Here is a 23,030-nt window from a genome sequence, read left to right on the forward strand (position 1 = left end):
GGCATTACGTGGCTTTCTCCGCTGGTTCTACAATTCCGCTCTATCACGACTATAACATCTAGGCTACACCACTCTCATCCCTGATCCACACTGCCCCATTTCTGTCCCTACACGTTATGCCTATCATTTTTTCCCTCTCTCATTCTCCGGCGCACGCCCGGATATTTGACGGCTAATGCAGCGTGCCGGAACCAGACGGCCGTTTACAGGCTAAAACGGCTGCGTTCCATTGTAAGAACAGCGTTTCTTCTCAAAGGACAAGCCTCCTCGTCTTTTCCGGAAAAGGCGGTCACCAACCACGCGAGAACAAAGGGAGCCGGCGGAAGAGCCCGACAATAGCTCATCATCACCACCACAGCCCTGCAGAGTAGATATAGCATACAGTGTCTTCGAGCGGCAGCACGACAAGTTGCCCACAAGCCCGTTGGACGACGCAGATACACAGGGAGAGAGTGAATTGCACACCAGCGCGTAGAGAAGAGAGAGAGAAGAGAGAGAGAGAAAGGATCGTGCGTGGAGAACTGAAGGCCATTCTCGAAGCGCTTCATACGAGCCTAGCGCCGCTGACGCGGCGGTGTCGTTGATACAATAGCGGTCGTATAGGCGAACAGCGTTTACGCCGCCGACGGGGGCGAAACGCGCCTGGCAGCGCCCAATTTTACTCCGAGCGCCCATTTGTCAACGGCCCGACGACAACACGTCGTCGTCGTCGCCGGGGACATTCTGCTAGCGGGGCGAGCTGAGAGGGCCGTTTAAGCGCGGGGTAAGAACCGCCCAGCCTGTTAGGGAGAACCGCCGCCGTCGCCGCCAACTACTGCTGCTGCGGCACGCGCCCGCCGGCCAGCCGCGGCTTCGGCACGGCTTGGCTCCTCGTCGGCAGCGAAACCGGGAGGGCGCGGGGGGAAAATGACAAAATGGCGGCTCCCCCACACCCCTCCCTCCATCACGAGTGCCCGCCTTTGAACGGTGGGGGCTGAGTGAAAAACGGTGCACTGTAACGGAAGGTAGTCAACGAACCTGTTAAAAGGAGTGCTAACGCATACATATTTGAAGTTGTAGAAAATCGACCGGACTCTCCTTACTCGCAAATTGAACACAGCTAACAAGTGTGACGGTCGAGAAACGTTTTGAATTTGTTTCAACCTGATGCTGAATAGGTGGCGTCCGAATCACGTCCTCAGCGACGGCTCCCTGGTAGTAATAAAGGCAAATCTTAGAGGCCATGTTTTCGTGCACTGCAAGCACCGGAAGCGATTGGCGGCTGCCTGAACGCTTCCTGGTCGCCAAGTTCTGGACTTGACCTATTCGACCTTCAAACGATGGACCTGGGCGTGATAGAGGTCATTGTGACGTCATGAAGCAGAGGAAAATTTGGCGACATCTCGTAACTGTAAGGCTACATGTATGGTCACGCGTTGCTCATAAATGTAAACAAGACAGCCGAGCGTGTTTCTTGTAGCTGCGCTCTTGTGTGGCAGCCGCGGTGGATATCAGGACACGGAGTGAGACGGGGCATCATGACGTCGTGACACATCGCCTCCTTGGTAAGTGAAACGGTTAGTAGAAACAAGTGTTATAGTACATTGTTTAGGGGGTCCTGACGCTTCAGGGGTTTAGAGGGTTTAGATTAAATTTAACCACAACAAGAAATCACAGGTCGAAAACGTCATGTAAATACAACGATAACGACCTAGTACGCTGTGTTCTTTCGCGTGACATTTGCGTAAGTGTCCGCCTCGAGTGCCTGCTTCCGAGGTAGTATTATCAGACGACGCGGAAGAATCGGGAAAGCCGGACGAGATTACTGAAGAGTCAGACTGTAGACGAAATTTCACGATCTGCCAATGGTATACTGGCAACGCGTGGCCCCGCTTGACGCCGGTTTGTACACGTGCACTTGCTGACCACGCTTCCCTTCGTCTCGTTCCATCTAATCTATCATATTTTTGTAGCTGCTTTTACGAAAAGTGCCAGCAAGCGTAAGAACTTTGTTGAGAAAGCGGGAGCTCGTGGATCGCCTGCTCCGAAGGTGAGTTCTAGCAGACGACACGGCAGAATAAGGGAAGCTGATCGTCAACACTGCTTGGAAAGAATCTATTTCCCTTTCTACTAGTTACTGGTTAACACCAATAATTTGCTGTAGTTACTTTTCTTCCTTACCCCCTAACCTGGTCATAAGTGCAATAAGACAATATAAAATTGGGAGGACGCTTAAGCTTCGGCTTTAAGTCTGGAACGTGATAGCATTCGAAGATCTCTGAATGCTTGCCAGGCTTCCCGGCAACTGCAGCTTTTTTTTCTCACCTTCGCCTCTGCGCGCCGCTACCGTTTTACGTTACCGAGGAGGCGAGCGCCATCTGGATAGTGTTTACGCAAGTAACCGATTCGGTTGCGCCGCTGTTTGTATATGGCAGAAATGCTGGAAAAGCGGTTTGTGTTTGAGTTTCCTCATAACAGAATTATATTTTCTCGTACATTCCAATTACAATCCGACGCTACCATATCTGTAGGCTGTCGTTACGTCATATTTTACAATTTTTGTGACGAATTTTGCTTTGACAATTTGAATTTTGTTCACTAACGCCTTTGCGCCACGCGGAGGGCCTGCATGGCCGGGGTGGTGCGGGATGATTTTTTCCGCCACGGACGCCGGCAGTTACGCAGACACCGACACCGACGCCGGATTTTCTGCGGCACAGGGCCCTTAACGCTGTCGCGTAAAAATACCGAATATCCCAGCATACCAATCGTAACGTCAGCGCTATTGCCTACCACGTTCTGGCAGGATCGTCATTTACGTAACATGCCTCGCGAAAACGGTGATAACCGTGCATAAGCGATGCACCGTTCTACCGAGACATGCCATATACCGCCCCCCTCCCCCCCCCCCCTCCTCTTTTTAGCGAGAACCGAAAACTGCGTAATCGTAGCTGCGGAAAAGCGAGAGGTCGTGTGGAAGTGGGGGATCCCATCCCGTCTCCCACCGTTAAAAAAAAAGGGGGGGGGGGGATGGGCGCGGGGATGGAGATGCAGTAAAACATTAAGGCGAGAGAACGCGGGCCGTAATGACGCAAGTGCGGACAGAAGGACGAAGATAAAGGAAGGAGAGAAGGGAAGGGGTCATACGCCGAAAAAGAATGAGCGTTTCTGGTGTATACAGCGTCTGTTCCGGGCCGCAGTAAGCGCCCCGTTTGAGTTATGGGTTTTTCGCCGTCATATACGAAACTGCGGCGGTCGGGAAAGAGGGGGGTCGGCGATGGCGGCCGTAACGTTGTTTCCGCTTGTCCGAAGCAGACGACACACGTGCGGCGGGTTCCAGACGTGCAAATCTCGTCTGCCTTTCGTTTCGTTACTTCTGTTCTTCCTTTGCTTTATTTTAATCGCCGCCGCCCGCCGTTTTGGTGGCGCTGCGGAAGCCGCTTTTAGCGCCATTCTTTGGGCGCACCGTCGCTGATGTCAAGTGTGCCCGCTTGGGGGTACTATATAGCCGTCGTCGCGTAGCGCGGTTGTGTATAGGGGCCGGGCCCGCAGGAAGTCGATATGACACGGCTGCAAGCAGTACGAATGGCAGAGGAAAGAGTGAACGGTTATCGTGCTTCCTGACACTGCAGCGCTCTCAGCATTTTTTTGTTTTTGTTAGCCGCCCCTCCTCTGGTTCTGAAACGTTCACTTCCTCGAGATTTCTCAACTAGACGACGCTTAGAAAAGAAGAGGGAAAAAAAAGGAACTGTGACAGTTTTTGGGGAGTGCGAGTCATCTATCTCTTTAGGCTGCGCAAGCATACGGATGACAGCGTGGAAGAGGTGTACGACCATGCAAGTTAAACTTTGCATTGTGTAATGACGCGATAGCAAGTGTCGTTTTCTTTTCGCTTTGCTTACCACATAGGCGGCGTAACAAGTACGCCATCGTCTTGCATTGCATATTATCTCGGGAGGAATAAACGTTTTATAATTTACCGCCGTTCTGTGCCAGAATCACGTCCGATAATTTTTGACTATAGCCATGATTTCTACCAAAAGACAAAAAAAAATTTGGAGGACGCTTAAGCTTCGCCTTTAAGAGTGGAACGCGACAGCATTCAAAGATCTCTGGCTGCTTATCAGGCTTCCCGGAAACTGCAGCTTTCTTTTTCCTCCAACTTCGTCTCTGCGCGCGGCTGCTGAGAAGGCGAGCGCCATCTGGATGGTGTTTTTGCAAGGAACTAACCGCGCCGCGCTGGTGTATGAATTGTCGAAATGCTGGAAAAGGAGTTTGTGTTTGAGTTTCCGCCGTAAGAGAATTATGTTTTCTCGTACATTCAAATTACAATCCGACGCTATCACCTCTGTAGGTCGTAGTTAAGTCGTACTTTGCAATTTTTCTGACGCATTTCAGTTTGATAAATTCTATTAGTTCACTAACGCCTCTGCGCCAAGCGGATGACCAGCGTGGTCGGGGTGGTTCGGGATGATTTCTTGGGCCGCGGACGCCGACACATTACACCTACGCCGACGCCACATTTTCTGCGACATGGCGCCTCTAACGCTGTTGCGTTAAAAAGTGGTCGGGGGTAGAAAGCCATGCTCGTGCTGGCGATTGGCACTACTGAAGAGACGTGCAGACGTACAAAAGACTATGAAAAACCAACTTTACTGCTTTTCCTGGGGCACAGATTAATACGAAATTAATGTAGATAGAGCAGTCGAATAGAGCACATTACTATACATAACTTTATGCCACAAGCGCTCACTATTCTTACGGCACCGGCGACTGAAACACTGCTAGGGACTTAAGCAACATCCGTGAAAAAGGATTTAGCATTTCACACCACGGACTGCCATGTAGTGAACCTTTCTGAACTGCACTATAGCACCATGCACTTAAGCCTTCATTGGCTTCAGCTAGTCTGAAACGTGTTCTAGCGGTTGTTATCAATAATGTGCGATTCTTTGTAAAAGTTCCCGAGAACAGCATGAGACGAGTGGCAACATTTTGGGCATACTGTGTTATAAAATAAGGCTATAAACAGGGAACCTCAGAAAGGCTTGCCAACGTTTCGATAGGAGGACATAGTTTGGCCAAAAGCGGCCTTGTCATACTCGGCAGGTTCCATAGTTTCACTTTTGACGAAACTATGTCCCCCCTATCGAAACGTTGGCCGGCCTTTCTGATGTATGCCTTATCCCTGTTTATAACCTTTGTACCACTTCTTGAGTTTAGATTTTAGTCACGTGTCAATGCTGTTGTCTTTTCTTTTTACTGGCGGTGTTCCAAGCAATATGGAGGAAAGAAGCAAATCTGCGCATGCCAGATTCCCGTTGACCCAGTAATGTCGTTGGCGTATTGTCATTCGTCATGACGTGACACGGGACGGGTGACCGAGGTTTTAAAAGCGAGCCCCCTACAGGCCTCACAAATGTTCTGGACTTCAAAGCCCTGCTATGCGCCTTCGGCACCGCCGAGTTATACGTGAGAACTAATGTTCACCCGTATAATAATCATCATCAGCCCGCATTTTATGTCCACTGCAGGACGAAGGCCTCTCCCTGCGATCTCTAATTGCTCCTGTCTCGCGCTATAGTTGATTCCAACTTGCGCCTGCAAATGTCCTAATTTCATCACCCCACCTACTTTTCTGCTGTCCTCGACTGCGCTTCCCTTCTCTTGGTATCCATTCTGTAGCTCTAATGGTCCACCGTTTATCCATCCTGCGCATTACATGGCCTGCCCAGCTCCATTTTTTTCTCTCAATGTCTCACCCGTATATTAACCACCTGTAAATAAGCTTGTACATAAAGTATCCTTATCTTCGAAGTTTGATAAAGCCTTTATCGCGTCCCATCTCTGATGACACGAAGAAACGGCAGCGACGGCGAAACGTGAAGGCCGGTTTCGTGTCCAGGTAGCTATGTTTGGTTTAAAGAGCAAAACGCAAAAGAGTAGCAAAAGTTTATTTGCCCTTCTGGAAAGGACGCGCGCGCGCGCGCATGAAAGAATGTTCGCATTGAGCGTTCTCTCTTCTGAAACTCACCATGCAATGCTTTCAGGTACGTCTTCCCGGCTGCAATGAGTTGCCTCGCGCAGGGGTTGAACTTCTCCAAGATATTCTGCAAGAGAGGAAAAAAAAAGTACAGATCAAAACTCCTGTGCGCGCCGATATTACACTTCATAAAGGCAGTGCGCGTGACACTGACCCCTTAGTGTAATATTCCTGAGGATAATAAACACAGGGATGCCTCTTTGCCGGCGCTATACTAACGCGGAGTTAGCGGCGCTGACATTAGAGAGTAGGTAGTTTTATATCTGCGCCACGATGAAAGAAAAGGAAAAGGGATATGCAGAACCGACGACCTATTTATTGACAAGAAAGACACGAAAGGTCGATCGGAGCTGATACGCTATCTGAACTGGGAAAAGGGAAAGGTAGTGAAAGTATGGGGATGAACGATAATGATGATTAGGGACAAAAAGAGCAGCCGCTTGTCTAGCTTTTCGTGTCATGCAGGAACTTGGAACAGCACTTTCGTTGTCTGCATTGCAGTTGCCGTGTCAGGCCATGGGGCGAGAATAGCGTTCTCCGACCGTTAGTCATCATCATCATCATCATCATCATCATCATCATCATCATCATCATCATCATCATCATCAGCCTATATTTTATGTCCACTGCAGGACGAAGGCCTCTCCCTGCGATCTCCAATTACCCCTGTCTTGCGCTAGCGTATTCCAACTTGCGCCTGCAAATTTCCTAACTTCATCATACCATCTGGTTTTCTGCCGACCTCGACTGCGCTTCCCTTCTCTTGGTATCCATTCTGTAACCCTAATGGTCCACCGGTTATCATCCTACGCATTACATGGCCTGCCCAGCTCCATTTCTTCCGCTTAATGTCAACTAGAATATCGGCTATCCCCGTTTGTTCTCTGATCCACACCGCTCTTTTCCTGTCTCTTAACGTTAGTCCTAAGATTTTTCGTTCCATCGCTCTTTGTGCGGTCCTTAACTTGTTCTCGAGCTTCTTTGTTAACCTCCAAGTTTCTGCCCCATATGTTAGCACCGGTAGAATGCAATGATTGTACACTTTTCTTTTCAACGACAGTGGTAAGCTCCCAGTCAGGATTTGGTAATGCCTGCCGTATGCACTCCAACCCAATTTTATTCTTCTGTAAATTTCTTTCTCGTGATCAGGGTCCCCTGTGAGTAATTGACCTAGATAAACGTACTCCTTTACAGACTCTAGAGGCTGACTGGCGATCCTGAATTCTTGTTCCCTTGCCAGGCTATTGAACATTATCTTTGTCTTCTGCATATTCATCTTCAACCCAATTCTTACACTTTCTCGATTAAGGTCCTCAATCATTTGTTGTAATTCGTCTCCATTGTTGCTGAATAGGACAATGTCATCTGCAAACCGAAGGTTGCTGAGATATTCGCCGTTGATCCTCACTCCTAAGCCTTAATTTCCCAGTCTAAGAGCTTGAATACTTCTTCTAAGCATGCAGTGAATATCATTGGAGAGATTGTGTCTCCTTGCCTGACCCCTTTCTTGATAGGTAACTTTCTACTTTTCTTGTGGAAAACCAAGGTAGCTGTGGAATCCTTGTAGATGTTTGCTAAGAAATTCACGTATGCCTCCTGTACACCTTTATTACGCAATGCCTCTATGACTGCTGGTATCTCTACTGAATCAAATGCATTTTCATAATCTATGAAAGCCATGCAGAGAGGTTGATTGTACTCCGCAGATTTCTCGATTACCTGATTTATGACATGGATATGATCCATCGTAGAATATCCCTTCCTGAAGCCAGCCTGTTCTCTTGGTTGGCTGAAGTCAAGTGTTGCCCTGATTCTATTGGAAATTATCTTGGTGAATATTTTATACAATACTGAAAGCAAGCTAATGGGTCTATAATTCTTCAGTTCCTTAACGTCTCCCTTCTTATGGATTAGTATAATGTTGGCGTTCTTCCAGCTCTCTGGTACACATGAAGTCGTGAGGCATTGCGTATAAAGGGCCGCAAGCTTTTCAAGCATGATATCTCCTCCATATTTGATTAAATCTACTGTTATTCCATCTTATCCAGCAGCTTTTCCCCTGGTCATGTCTTTCAAGGCCCTTATAACTTCAGCGCTAGTTATAGAAGGAGCCTCTGTATCCGGTTTATCACTATTTTGAATGAAAGTAGCTTGGCTATTTTGGGCACTGTACAGGTCCGTATAGAATTCTTCCGCTGCTTGTACTATGTCATCGAAGTTGCTGATGATATTACCATGCTTATCTTTCAGTGCATACATCTTGCCTTGTCCTATGCCAAGCTTTCTTCTTACTGATTTAATGCTGCGTCCATATTTTACAGCTTCCTCAATCTTTCCCACGTTATAATTTCGAATATCCCTTACTTTTTCTTGTTGATTAGTTTTGACAGTTCAGCGAATTCTATCTGATCTCTTGAGTTGGACATTTTCATCTTCTGTCGTTTCTTTATTAGGTCCTTTGTTTCTTGGGAGAGCTTACCTACTGGTTGCCTTGGTGCCCTACCTCCCACTTCAATTGCTGCTTCTGAGATCAACCTAGTTACGGTTTCATTCATTACCTCTATGTTGTCTTTATCTTCCTTTTCTAAAGCTGCATATTTCTTTGCAAGCACCAGCCTGAATTGGTCTGCTTTTACCCTTACTGCCTCTAGGTTGGCCTGTTTCCTCTTAACTAATTTCACTCTTTTCTCTCTTCAAGTTGAGAGAAATCCTAGACCTCACTAACCTATGGTCACTGCATTTTAACCTTACCTAACACTTCTACATCCTGCACTATGCTTGGATCGGCAGAGAGTATGAAATCAATTTCATTCCTTGTTTTTCCATTAGGGCTTTTCCATGTCCACTTCCTGTTGCTGCGCTTCCTGAAGAAGCTATTCATTATTCGGAGCCTATTCCTTTCCGCGAATTCTACTAACATCTCTCCTCTTGCATTCCTAGAATCGATGCCATAGTTGCCAATTGCTTGCTCACCAAGCTGCTTTTTCCCCACTTTTGCATTGAAGTCGCCCATGACTAAAGTACACTGAGTTTGCACCTTTCTCATTGCTAGTTCAACATCTTCATAAAACTGTTCTATTTCTTCATCATCGTGACTAGAGGTTGGGGCATAGGCTTGTACTACCTTCATTTTGTACCTCCTATTCAGCTTTATTACGACGACTGCTACCCTCTCATTAATGCTGTAGAATTCATAAATGTTGCCCGCTATGTTGTTATGCACTAGAAATCCTACCCCGGATTCTTTCTTATCTGGAAGACCTCTGTAGCAGAGGACGTGGCCGTTAGTCAGCACTGTGTAAGCCTCACCAGTTCTTCTAACCTCACTAAGGCCAATAATATCCCAGGAAATGCCTGATAATTCTTGAAATAGTCCTGCTAAGCTAGCCTCACTCGAGAGGGTGCGCGTGTTGAACGTTGCTAGGTTCAGTTTCCATTGGCGGCCTGTCTTCTGTCTTCACCCAGAGATTCTTAGCACCCTCTGCCGCGTAGCAGGTCTGACCGCCGCCTTGGTCAGGTGCTCCGCAGCCACTGGGAACTGAGGGCCATGGGTTAATTGTCGGAGTCATGAGGGAGGTAGTGGCCGAATACTGCACCAGGGAGGCCAATTCCTGTTCTGGTGAGGGAGTGACTTTGATGAAGCTTAGTGGGCCTGCCTAGTTTGGTTGCACCTGAACTAGTATAGCCCCACTACCTCTCGGCGATATATTTTTTTCTTGCCGGTGTCAGGCACCACTCCATGCCTGAAAATGTGGTGGACTGGAGTAGGATTCGAACTTACGACCTCCAGATTTGAAGCCAGGTATTCTACCTCTGCTCCACGCCACCATTTCACTACCACCGTTAGTGATATAGACCAGAAAAAAGTTACCATGTCGGCAATATCCCCAGTGGACTTTCTCTTTTTCTCTTAATGTTCCCCTCCCCTTTTCTCTTCCCCCAGTGTAGGGTAGCTAACCGGGATCAGTCCTGGTTAACATCTCTGCCTTTCACTTATAATTTTCTCTCGCTCTCTCTCTCTCTGCGACAGTGGTTGATTGCCAAGGCTGTCTAGGGAATTATCCAACGTAACCACATGACCATGTTTACAGACTGCGTTTCAAGCGTTGGTTGCGCCATTCCGCTCAGCTGCGGTAAGGATTACATCGTCCAAACTGGTCGATACTTCAGTCAAAGAGCGCGTGAACACAGAAAATCTGTGAATAATGGGTATTTTCGGTCGTCACGTGGCTGCGCATGTCCTGAGCTTTGGGGTGTTTCGCTAGGTTCCAGCACACGGGACTCGTTACCGAGAGCCACGGTAGGACTGAAAGGAAAGTGTTTGAGACATTCCACGTCAGGCAACGGGGATCCAAATGAGTCAATAAACCTTCGCCGCCTCCCACTGATAAAGTAAGTGTCGGTTTTGATTGGTCTGTTGCCCATATTACAACGCAAGCATTGCCGAGGCCTGTACTTTTTGTTTCGCTGTTGCTAGTGCGCATGCTGCATTGAAGTGATTGTGGTCATAAATGCGGTCGTCTCCCTCCGGCAATAAGATCAATTGCTGGTTTTGCGCCGGTCCTGTCGTTGCGTACTTCTGTGGCCTCGATTTTCTCACGAGATTATACTTGTACCAGTATATCTGACCGACACGCTGAAACCATTAGGACATTAGGCACAGGATGCGTAAGAACGTCAAACTAAAGCCTACTGTCCAGGAGGACTTTAGCTGTTGGACAACGGACAAGTGCGAGAATTCGTTGCTGCAGTACCCGCATCAATCGCAGCTGCATGCGTTTATGTGACGCCTGTTGCTTCTTTCTTTTTTTTTTTTTGCACATAGGTCCTGCGGGAAGTCTACCGAATATAAAAAAAGAGATAAAAAATCTACCTCAAGCAAGAGCTTTGCTATGATGATGATGATGAATTTTATAGTGGCACAATCCCACTGTGGGGGTAGGTTACGAACCGGGTGGTAATGTGATAAATGACAAAAAAAAAAATGACTCGCCAGTCCGGCCGCGTGCAAGTGGATGTCCAGCAAAGCTGTTGCAAAACCACCACACTACAAATGCTGAGCCCCGGGGTATGCAATGCTTTATCGATGGTTCGGATGCTTGTTTCGAGCTTGTTCTTTATTGAAACGTATGCTGGTCCGTGTGTTGTATGGGTGATTCCAATGACCGTATGCACTGTTCGCTTCACTTGGCTGAAGCGCTTGTAGCCTCTGGGTTACTAGGGGGGGATGAGCCATTCCATTTTTGCTTGCTTAGGGGGCGTATGAGGCATTGCTGCTGATGATAATTTTTGTTCACGGACAGGACACGAAAAATGCCCACCACCGAGAGGCGAACTGCTTTGCTGCAAAAAATAACAATCTCTGGCGCATACCACACTTCCTTCTTTCTACTTCTGACAGGACAATGACGTCACACAAGAACTCTTTCTAACTCATTCCGTTTGGTCATTGTAAGAGGAAGACCTGTATGTATAAACTGGCTCGACGGTGGTCATCTCAACCGTGGTGTTGAGCGAAGTGAGTAGGAAAGAAGAGAAGAGGAATCTAGTAGGGAGGTAGAAGAGCTAAATAGACGACTAGAACAATGCAGAAAAAAAGAGGAAGGAATACCGCCGACAAGGAAGTAATGGAACATAATGGCGAAGCAGCGTCTAAAAATGAAGAAGACGGAAGAAGAAAATGACGACAAGGGTAGCAGGCAGGCAGGCGAGCCCAGGTTCGATGATCTCCCAAGCACAGCCGCGAACGTGCTTTTTTTTTTTTTTTTTCTCGTTGAATTCTTAGTTTCTGGTCTTCTGTTATTTTTTTCCCCCCGACGTGCCGCTTATTGCGTACGGCTCGCGCGCGCAGCTTGTCCTATTTTGGCGTTCGCGGAGCGCCGCAGGCTCGGGTCCCGTAAAGAACCCGAACCCCGCGTGGTGGTGAGGCACGCGAGCTCGAAATAGCGCCCGCGCGGTCCGGCCCGCTCGGTCCCTGGCCTGCCCATCACGGACAGCGGGCGCGAGGTAGGCGACCAAGTGGGCGCCCCTGCTGCTGCTGCTGCCTCTGTGGTGAAGCCGTCGAGGGGTAACGAGCAGTTGGCCCCGCGCCCGAACCTAGCGTCGTCTCGTTTAGCATTTAAATCGGGCACGCGCTATATAATAGTGACAAACCCACGTGGAAAGGGCGTGCGGAATCATTTGCGTGGCGTCTAAGTCCGGAGAAGCGAACCCAAAAGAACGGGAAAACTAAATCTGCGTTGGTCACCGCTACTGCACGGTGCGGGTGACGCCCTGTCTTCGAGAGCTGTCCATTATCGACGTTGTAACGGGAAGATAATCGCCGGTACTTGTGATATTGGTTGTACCTTGACAGACAGACCGCTTTGCTCTCTCATTTGGAAGGGATCTAAGAAGAAAAACTACAGTCAGTATTGATTGAATGGGTTTAGGGTCTCTGCTTACATGGCATATGATGTGGGAGACGGAAAAGCAAAACCTACATAGCAGCGGAATAAAATGTGTATAGAAGTGGAATAACGTATATACATAGTATTCATCCATATTCACCAGCGCAAAGATCCTAAAAAAATGCCATAAATATAAACACGCACGTACAATATTCGGAGCTAAAAACAATACAAAAATAACCAGGAATGCAAGAAAGACAGGGTTAATACATCTCACGTACAGAAATACTACGCATTATTAGAATGTACCTAAGTACCAAGAAAAAAAAACAATGTTTCTCAAGAGCGCATTCATCGGATAACAATAAGGCAAAGAAAAAAAAAATCGGCCGAGACACTTAAGATTGCTTACGCGTACGAATGGGAAAGCATTATAGTCCCTTTGGTGAAATGTTTTCGACTGATGTGTTTGACATGCATAAAATTCTTTCTGCTGATTAGGTGTGTGTGCGTGTGTTTGCGTACACGTTGGTCACAGAACGGCTCATTTTATACACTCACGACGTCGCGTCGACAGCCCATCGCAGTAGAGACAGCACCGTCGAAATCCTAAGACCAAATGACGCGCGGGAGGTCGCCGCGATTATTTTATACACTCATGACGTGGCGCCACCTCCTCCCCATTCGTTGCGCCGTCACGTGTCCGACGACGCATGCACTGGGCCACACCTTTAATCAGCCAGATGGCTACGACGTGACATGTGCGATGACGCACACACTAGGCACACCTTTAGTCAGCCAGAACCGTGGAGCCTCGGTGTTCGTTTCCCACCCAGGAGGGCCGTGTTCGATTCCCACCCAGACCGAAATGTACCGAATTTCCTTTTACTAATGTGCGCTGTTTACAGGACCCTCCCTGAAAAATTTGACGTCAATCCGAGCATTTTTTTACGAGTACTTGCTGTTTGCGCAGTCGGCCGTTTTTGGTACCACCGCTCTCTCACGCCGCCGCCGAAGACGACGGATTTTCGCGCAACGGTGGCATATAATGCTTTCGCATTAAAACAACGCCATGGCTTTGCGCTGTCGAAAGCGAGGTCTCATATTCGATTCCCGGCCGTGGCGGCCCCGTTACGATGGGTGTGGAATGCAAAAACACCCGTGTAGCCTTTGGGTGCGCGTTAAAGAAAGCCAGGTGGTCGAAATTATTCGGGAGCCCCCCTCTACGGCCTTCGCACATTAACCTGCTGTGCATTTTCCGCACATTAAACCCCACATTTCTTTTTCTTTCTGTTTGGTACCTTGAGTGAGGTTGCAGCAGCGGGAAGCGAATGAACTAAATAGAATGGTAAGAGGAAAGCGCGAAGAGAGGAATACGCCAAACGATCCCGTATACGAAAACTATATGCTGTAGTGTCATTTGGCACGAAAAGCTTCGTATAGCCAAGCGGCACCCTTCGCCGCGAAGTCATGCAGTCAACTTTTCTTCTCAACTCGTTACACTTCCAGTTACTCTCAACCGCGACACTACGGGGTCAAAACTTTCCGCACCCATCACACTGCAGCATATATATGCAGCTAGCTATACGTTCATTGGGTATACAGCGGGCTTTCCGCCGAGCGACGCTGTTGGCCGGGGAAAGAGCAAAACGACGATATAGCGCAACGTTGTCGGCGCGCAAGCGCGGCGCAGCTCTACTCAGCCAGGAAAGTTAGAAACAAAGCCCGAGCACCCACCGGAAAGACACTTGCACGGGCGCAGCTCGGCGCAACCGCTAAAAGCACGCCTGTCGAAACCACCGCGCGGCGCGGAGCACTCGTACGCAGGAAACGCGAGAGCTGACGCGGCGTGGCGCCTCTGCTTCGACACGCATATGCACTCGAAGCCGCGGGAGGAGGGAGAGGGGGGGAGGGGGGGGGGCTCGACGCGTCTCGTTCCTACACGGTGTGTGAAGCTAGAACAGTGCAGTGGCCTGGAAGCGAGTGAATACTGCTAAGATCGCTTCGCAGGCGCCAGGCGTAGTTGAAAACGTAGTACTGTACGCGAAAAATGGGGAAACCCTCATAATTCGCGATTTCGGTTGATTCGAACAGAAGTGAGAGATAACGCGGCCGTTCGTGCTGTGTTTTCAGCATCCTTCGTCCTGTGTGCGCTGTTTCCAGTCTTCCAAAACGTACCAGCTCGCCCAGTTCTCGATTCTTCTGCAAACGTAGAGATACCTAGCAATTAGGTTGTGCAGGAGGCAATGCTGAGGCCGCAAGACCGACTGATTACTAAGTTTTTGGTAATTCGAACAAACGTAAACACGTTGAGCCATTAGAAGAGCCGTATTATGGACGCAAAACAGGATAATTCTGATATCCCGGTAGTTCGAGCAAACGTTCACAACGTATTTAGGTAGTCGAAGGTACGTCAACGACTGCTGTGAACCTAGGCAACTTGAGTTTCCGGGCGAATAAAAATCGAAAAATAACAAACGTACGTAGACGTTAAGTCAGTTAAGTACAGTTGGCTAAGTGCAGTACAGGACGTAAAATTAAACTATCAAAAATTTCGAACCAGGTAATTATTTCCAGGTATTTCAAGGAAAACATTATAAAACACGTTAGACAGTAAAAAAGTACATTGTCAGTGTCTTAGAAAGCATGGCGTAAGCAGGAAATCGGAAACAGGGTAATTTGTCTTTTATGATAATTTAAACAGTTGAAAGAAAAAAAGAATATCTAGGCATTTAAAAATGCAGAAGGCTTCCGTTAACGCAAAACCGGGTAATTCGTATAAACGGATAACTTTGAGGGAACGTACAGAGACGTTTAGTCCGTACAAAATACAGTAGACTCACAATACCGAAATCGTAGGGAAAATGAGTTTCCGCTTTGTAGCAAAGATACGTGAAGCTTACGGCAGTTAGGTGTACCATATTAACTACAGCACAGCGCTTTAAGAAAGGTAAACTCATGAAAATGTGAACCTGAGTAGTTATCGTTTTCCGCTAAGTCAAGGGAAACGGTTAAAAAGGTGATAGACTAGAAAATACAGTACTGTATTTGCGACAGTTGGTCTCTCTAGGTATTTGAAGTGAGCGTAGATATCAAATTTTTATGTTAGCTCTTTGATAAAGGACAAAGAAAGAAAAAAAGGGGGTAGGAGATCAAACGCAGATAGATCAACGATGAATGTCTTCGATAACGCAGCAATTAGGTGTGCCAAGGTAGTGAAGGACTCTGACAGTGCACTACGTTTTCAGTGCATCTTATAGCCTCGAAGTTTTAACACCGGCTTGAATCTGCTCAGTGCCGACTTGCACGCCAGCAATGCTGGATAGAACCCGAAATAGAGGGCATTGTGAAAGAAGAAGTCAGAGAAACGCAAAAAAAAAGAGTGAATAAAAACAAAACCAAACAGGTAATTGCACAACCTTTGGATCACGACGAAACCAGTAAATTTTATTGGGGCTCATAAGTGTGCAAGGCACTAATTAGCAGTTAACTGACGTGAACGAAATTGATGACACGGCAATTCCTACAGACAGTCAGTGAACGTACACCTTCTAATTGCGTTAGTGGAGGAAGTAGTAGAGCCCTTCCACTTCTGTGTATATGGACGCCAGCGATGCTGTAACTATGGTGGGTCTGCTATAGTGAATATTGCTACAGTGAATTTATATATTATCATTATTGACTATATTGAGCGTCTTCGGCATGTTCGTCCAAGAGCAAGGACACCGGCGTCTTGTTTTCGCCCGGCGCGATGGCCAAGTGTTGCGTTTGCTGCGCCAAGTCAGCCCCATCGTCATCGTATGAGCAACAGCGTTCATAGCCGCGGCAAACTGCACGGCATCGTCAGGATCCTGGAAGATGTAGTTAAACGCGCGTCCGTCCCATAGCGAGTCCAAAGGGCAACTGCTGATAACAGCGATAGCGCGATCTCTACGTCATGAGACAAACGGGCACAACGATTGGTGGGACGTGCCGCCACCGAGTATTGTGACAATTGTGAAGAGGCATCGGCGGTGGCGAGTGGTATAACAATGTGTCATCCATCATCCATTTTGACACCTGTGCTAAGGCAAAACTAGCGGGAAACCGCCACGCACATGGAGCCAAACTTCCACGCACATGGAGTCGAAATTGTACACGCCGGTCGGTCTACGGACGCGATCTCCTGGAACCTAGCCCTTAAAAGCTTCGCTGTAAAAGCTTGAAATCTCACGAGGCCGAAAGACTAGCTACGCATCTGCCCCTATTACACAAGCTGCTGCATAAATCAGACAAATGATAGAGGACACCGCGACGGTTATGGAATAAAAGCCTTGATGCGCGAGCTTACATTCTATGGGTTGCAGAGAAGAAAGCGTACAATTATGGTTCGTGTGCTCATTATACGCAATACCATATTGAATCGTGGATTGTCGAGATTCCACTCGACCGAATTTTTGAATAGCAATGGTTGAATGAGTCGCCCTGGCCTTATCCCGAAATTTTAGCTTGCAGCCGTGCGCGGACTGGGTCTTAACGCGAGGAACTTTCACTGTACGTCACACACTTTTTTTTTTTTACTCTTTCTCGTCTGCTACATCTTCCAGACGACCAGAAAACAAGGGCAGACGACAAATGCGGGTGCATACGCTTTTAAGCGTCGCAGAAACTTGCCTGATCCCACAGTCGCTCGGCTTAGCAGTTACACACTATCTCCTTATAGGCTTAACACAGCTGCACAGATTTATCCGGGCACGCCAGAGAAGCCAGGTCTCGCTCAGCCGCAGCCAATCTAATTAAGAGCCGCCACAACCGCCGTCAGATGGAGGGGAAACGCGAGAGCCTTTCCTCGGCGGGTCGTCTGCCGCCTCTCGTCCCGGAGCGCAGCCATTGTTGGGTACATCGGCGACACCTCGCGGCTCTCTCTGCACCCGAAACGCGTCACTTTTATCTCTTTTTTCCCGCCCTTTTTGCACTGCTCACGCACCCACAGTCGCACCGTGCCACTCGAAGCTCGCAGTTTCCGGTTTCCCCTCGGCTGGCGTACGAGAAAGTGCGCGTCGCGCCGTGAAACACGTACTCCCCACATATATATACGAGTGCGGGGTACTGTATTGCTCGGGCAGGAAATGCGCTTGGTGTAGAAGCATGCGCGCCTGTCTTTCGCTGACGAAACTCGCCGAACGGGTGTCGATTGCGCGGCGCGGAAAACTTGCCCTGCGGAAATCTGGAGTGCACCTCCCGGCGGCCGCTCTTGCTTGTATGTTGTTTCTTCCTGCAGACGGCGCGGCAGGGGAAAGGCTACACGTAACGCAAGAAAATGAAGACGGGTGCTATAGCAGGCGCGCCACACGACAACGGCAGGCTTGTCGTGTGGCGCGTCTGCTAGCCCTCGATTTCTATTTTCTTCCGTTACGCGTAGCCTTTCGGGCCCATGTTGGAACCCAAGAGTTTTGTGGGTTCCGTTCCGGGCAACGGTGGCCACGTTCCGATGGGAGCGTAATGCGAAAACGCCGCACGTTAAAATTCCACGGCGAGAGATAAGGAAGTCCAGTACATGAAAGCTAATTTATCATTCCCGAGTTTCCTACAGCCAAACGTATGCGCTGAATGTCATAGTAATATCGACTGCGACATAGACGAAATGGGGACATCTATACTTCAACTCTGAACAAATTCATTGCGTTGCGTGTCCTTTGTATCTTTCTTTAATGTTTCAATCAATCAATCAATCAATCAATCAATCAATCAATCAATCAATCAATCAATCAATCAATCAATCAATCACTCAATAAATAAATCTGATCCCCTTCAATTTCCGGTCACCTGCACATAAAAACTGTTGAAAATCTGCGGGACTCTGCTTTGCCGCAGAACTTCGGTTCGCCAATCTATTTTTCTTGACTACTCAATTATTCTGTGGTGAAAACCGGAAGCCTGTCAGGGTCAGTCTTTGTAAACTGCAAATTAGTTTACAGAGGGCACGCTGTCTATACGCATGCCCGCCAGGTCAGCGCTTCAGCCAGTATAAACTTCGCCACTTCAGCTTAGAGCAAACTTTTTGATTACTTGCCAATATTACCAATATAGAACATTGGAAATACACCCTTTGCGACAACAGCAACATTCGTTTAAAAGAATTACGCTGTCACCGGAACTCGTTATTGGCATTATTAAAGCTTTGCGACTTTTGCAAGCACCGAGGAAATATTTAGAGAGACTACACGCATACACCAAAAGCAACAGCGAAGGTTACATCGGGTAGCAAGTTATGCGGCGTTGAGCATTTACGCGGCGTTAAGCAGTGAGAATCCTTTGTCGATTCATCTGTCAATCACGTAAAATGTAGGTATTGTGCAAGTTTTCCTCGAACTGCCCGTGACAAAACATTTCATGCCTTGGCATAATGAGTGCCAGAAGGTATATATATATAAATATATATATATATATATATATATATATATATATATATAATTTGAATAAAAAACAGTGTAGAGCATTCCAGTTCGACACTGTTTTAGGGAAAAAAAAAAGCTGTATTTATATAAATTTGTCCTTGCGAAAATTGGGGCAAGTGTCTTGCTATGGGCATGTCTAGTTTTCCTAGTTGTGTGGGGACGCACGCACATAGGTATATTTAATTTTGTATTTCTTGCACGACAGTTATGACGAAAAACCAGCCTGTTGAGTTTTCCGCGGGATTGTAAGAATGGGACGTTAATGTTGCTGCATTAGTAAGGAGGGTGAGTCAGTCATTTTGTACTTATTGAATATGAAGCGCAATGCTTTTCTTTGCACATGCTCTAGCTCTTGAATTTTTGTTAGGGGGGTCCCATACAATGGAAGCATATTCGAGCGTAGCCCTAACGCAAGTACTATATGCTAGTATAGCTTAACGTTAGGAGGTGCAGTCATAAGTTTCCTTTTGAGAAACCATAATTTTCGTAGCGCAAAAGTACAAATAGCCGATATATGTGATGACCTGGTAAGTTTGTTATTTAAAGTGATACCGAGATACTTGCATTTATTTACTTCCTATATGTCACACTAGTTATTTCAATGTGTAAACGTGCTAGGGGTTTTCTTTCTCGTAACACGCAAAAACACACTTTTTTCTGTATTTAATTCCATGTCCCATCAAATACACCAGTCTCTAATTGCCTGTAGGTGTTCTTGTAATATTGCATGATCATTTGGATTACTGATTTCCTTCAAACAACGCAGTCATCCGTGAACAGTCGATACAGACACCACCACGAATCAGGTCTGTCAAGTCATTTATATAAATCAAGAACTATCCATATATGCATCATCAACATGCCGACCTACCCCGCGATGTTACACCTTCATGTCCGCGTTGATGCCAATGAAAGCGGCTTTTACACGACAGGAATCGTAAGTAGACGTTTACTTTCTTCACTTAAACGAAGATATCTTCAGAACCTAAGCGAGGTATTTAAACAAAAGGTTTTTTTCACGTTCTTAACATACCAGTCGGTAATTAGAACCGACTTGAAAAGCAATCATGTGACGTAGCAGGACGACATTTGAAGTGCGCGGGCGTCGGAATCAGTGCTGGCACGGCCACGGGATAAAAAAAAAAAAAAGAAAAAAAAAAGAAAAAAAAAGTGCGGCCTGCCGCGTCGGGCGCGCTGCAATGGGAGCGAACGTGACGTCACGGCCATAGTTGCATTGTCGGCCGCTTGGCTGGGCCGAACGGCGCTAGTCATCGCCGATGGAACGTGTCGGCTTGCACGCGCGACGGCGTTCCAAGCGCGTTCCTGACGCATTTTTCTTTTTTCTTTATCCAGCGGCCGTGGTGCTGGTGTTGGCGTGCGGGGCCGAAAAGCGCGAGTGTGCGCGGGACTGGTGCGCGGGTGCCGCGAGATCGGCTCGAGCGACGGGGCCGACAAGCTAAGCGGGCGGCGCAGCACCTGGTTCTCTCGCCGGGCACTGAGGATTGAGCGGCGGCCACGTCCCGACGTCGCCGGTCCTGATCCTACTGAACCGTGCTTCGCCCCGGCTTACAGCGACGTCCTCGGAGACGGGGATACATGGCGGATCCTGCCGTGGTCGGGCTTCGCCCCGGCTTCTGCCCATGCCTAGACAGGCAGCACCACGGCGTTCAACGCCGTTCGTCACATGCTACACCTGGTCAAACTGCTCCACCTGGCAGTTTAATTTCAAGTTCGGTCTCTCAGAAGACACCCACGCGCATGGCTCGATCGACCTGCCGTGGCTTACAGCGATGTCCTCGGAGGCTGGGCTACGTGGCGGATCCTGCCGTGGTCGGGCTTCGCCCCGGCTTCTGTCGCTGCGCAGCACCACGGCGTTCACCGCCGTTCGTCACCTGCTCCACCTGGTCGAGCTGCTCCACCTGGCAATTTAATTTCAAGTTCAGTCCCTCAGAAGACACCTACGCGCAGGACTCAATCGACCTGCCGTGGCTTACAGCGATGTCCTCGGAGGCTGGGCTACGTGGCGGATCCTGCCGTGGTCGGGCTTCGCCCCGGCTTCTGTCGCTGCGCAGCACCACGGCGTTCACCGCCGTTCGTCACCTGCTCCACCTGGTCGAGCTGCTCCACCTGGCAATTTAATTTCAAGTTCACTCCCCCAGAAGACACCTACGCGCAGGACTCAATCGACCTGCCGATGCACTCGGGGATACGATTCGGCAAGCACAACAACGAAGGCGTCGACCCGCACGAATTCGCCCAGCTTATAACAACGTCGGGGATGGTCCTATCCGACGAGATCACGTGGCTCGCTTTTCACAGCTGCTACGACTTTGCTTACATGTTGAAGCTGCTGACGGGTAACAACCTGCCTGCGTGCGAAGTCGAGTTGTTCGAGCTCCTGGCAATACACTTCCCGGCCATTTACGACCTCAAGTGCTTCATGAAGGACTGCAGAAACCTTAGAGGAGGTTTGCAAGGACTGGCCGAGCAGCTGCAGGTTGAACGAGTCGGGCCACAACACCAGGCGAGCAGCGACAGCTTGCTGACTGGCACGGCGTTCGTCAAGATGCGAGAAGTGTACTTCCAAGGCTACATAGACCAAGCCAAGTACTGCGGTCACCTGTTCGGCCTGACCAAGCCGGAAATCGTGCACCCGCATCCCGGCGAAGAGGCCGAGAACAACGCGCCCATGGCCTTCGCGGTGGGTTCCAGCGCCGCCCAGCAAGATTGATTGTGTCGGCGGACTATGCCGAATCCACTTTCCAACACTGGTGCCGGCGTCGCCCAGCCCACTTCCATCTTGGCGTCTCGTTGGACTGTGCCGCTGCCGTTTTACCCTGACCGGTATTCGAGTCTCATGTGCAAGAATTGTGTGAACGATTATTTATTTACTTATTTGAACTTTAGTGAGCAAAACTAACGTATTACATTTCGCAGTAAAACAAATACCCCTATTGACGGGAATAAAGTAAGAGTTTTATTTACTGCGGAACTGCGCACCGACGTTGATTTTGCCGACTAATAGGGCATTTATAGCACTCGATCAGACTGGGTTTACAGGAGTTAGATCGTTAGATATGTATCGTGAACCTGGGGGGCGGAGGGGGTAGACCGTACGTATTAATCTTGCTCGATTCAATATGTATATATTCTTTTGTTATCACCCATCCACCATTCGAAACCGACCGATGTTGGTGGTGAAGCAGGAAGAGCGCCCCTCGGACAACAGACAGCGCGACGCTTGGACGGTAGTGACTGCACACCTAAATGTTTATTTAGTAAAGTCATCGCAATGTGCATCTTGGTTCCCACCTAAATCATGTCTCATTAATGCTCATATATAACGTAACATTTGCAGGCGCAAGTTGGAATACGCTAGCGCAAGACAGGGGTAATTGGAGATCGCAGGGAGAGGCCTTCGTCCTGCAGTGGACATAATATATAGGCTGATGATGGTGATGATGATGATAACGTAACAAGTTAGCAAACTATAAAAACACAGAAACCTTCTACTTGAAACTGCTGCGCAGCATACGTGACCCTTTAGCACAGTCTACATTTGACGTATCACTTCTGTTCGGACAATATTGTAAATAATTCGGAGATTGACATATAAACGGCACTCTTTCTTTCTTTCTCTTTTTATTGCGATAGCAATTATATGGACACTCCAAAGCGGATTTCTGCCGTCGGCGTCGCTGTCGCCATCGCCGTCGCCGTGAGGTTCCGTATGACGTCAACGGCGATGAAATCGTCGCCGCGCGCCGCGCGCCGTATGCTGTATGCGAGTGCAAGGGCGCGAGGGACGCGCGCTTTCACGGGGAGCAACGCACGGCCGAGAGCAAACGCGCGTTCGGCGCCGTGCTCCATGAAGGGCTGAAGAATTAAGCGTCTCTTTCTTCATTTACAATCACCATATATAGTACAGTGTACTAGAACAACTCTTCTAGTACACTGTAATATATAGAGAGCAAACACGACTTCTTCCGTCGCGGGAAAGGCGGTGGGGGGACGGGAGGGAGGGGAGGCGACGTTTAGCTGCGGCACCAAATGCGTATTTATATAAAACCGTTGTGAAGCGAGAAGGTGGGTAAGATTTCCGACGCTGCTCGACGAGTGTCCCATTCTGATCTCGGCGAAAACCTCCGAGCCGCCCCCACCGGCGACCGAGCACCGGCAACA

General features: G+C 48.4%; 1 protein-coding gene across 6 annotated transcripts in view; it reads right to left on the reverse strand.

The window, feature by feature from the left end:
- Positions 1–23,030, reverse strand: part of LOC119452830 (brain-specific angiogenesis inhibitor 1-associated protein 2) — a 261,090-nt gene that overhangs the window by 191,943 nt on the left and 46,117 nt on the right. The window contains exon 2 of one of the 6 annotated variants that reach the window (XM_049667302.1): positions 6,014–6,089. The exons of the other annotated variants lie outside the window; for them this stretch is intronic. Within the exon in view, the coding sequence (XP_049523259.1) occupies positions 6,014–6,089 (76 nt within the window). The remainder of the gene's footprint in view (positions 1–6,013; positions 6,090–23,030) is intronic. 6 annotated transcript variants of the gene reach the window in all.

The sequence above is a fragment of the Dermacentor silvarum genome, chromosome 5 (genome assembly GCF_013339745.2).
Source record: "Dermacentor silvarum isolate Dsil-2018 chromosome 5, BIME_Dsil_1.4, whole genome shotgun sequence".
Taxonomy (NCBI): domain Eukaryota; kingdom Metazoa; phylum Arthropoda; class Arachnida; order Ixodida; family Ixodidae; genus Dermacentor; species Dermacentor silvarum.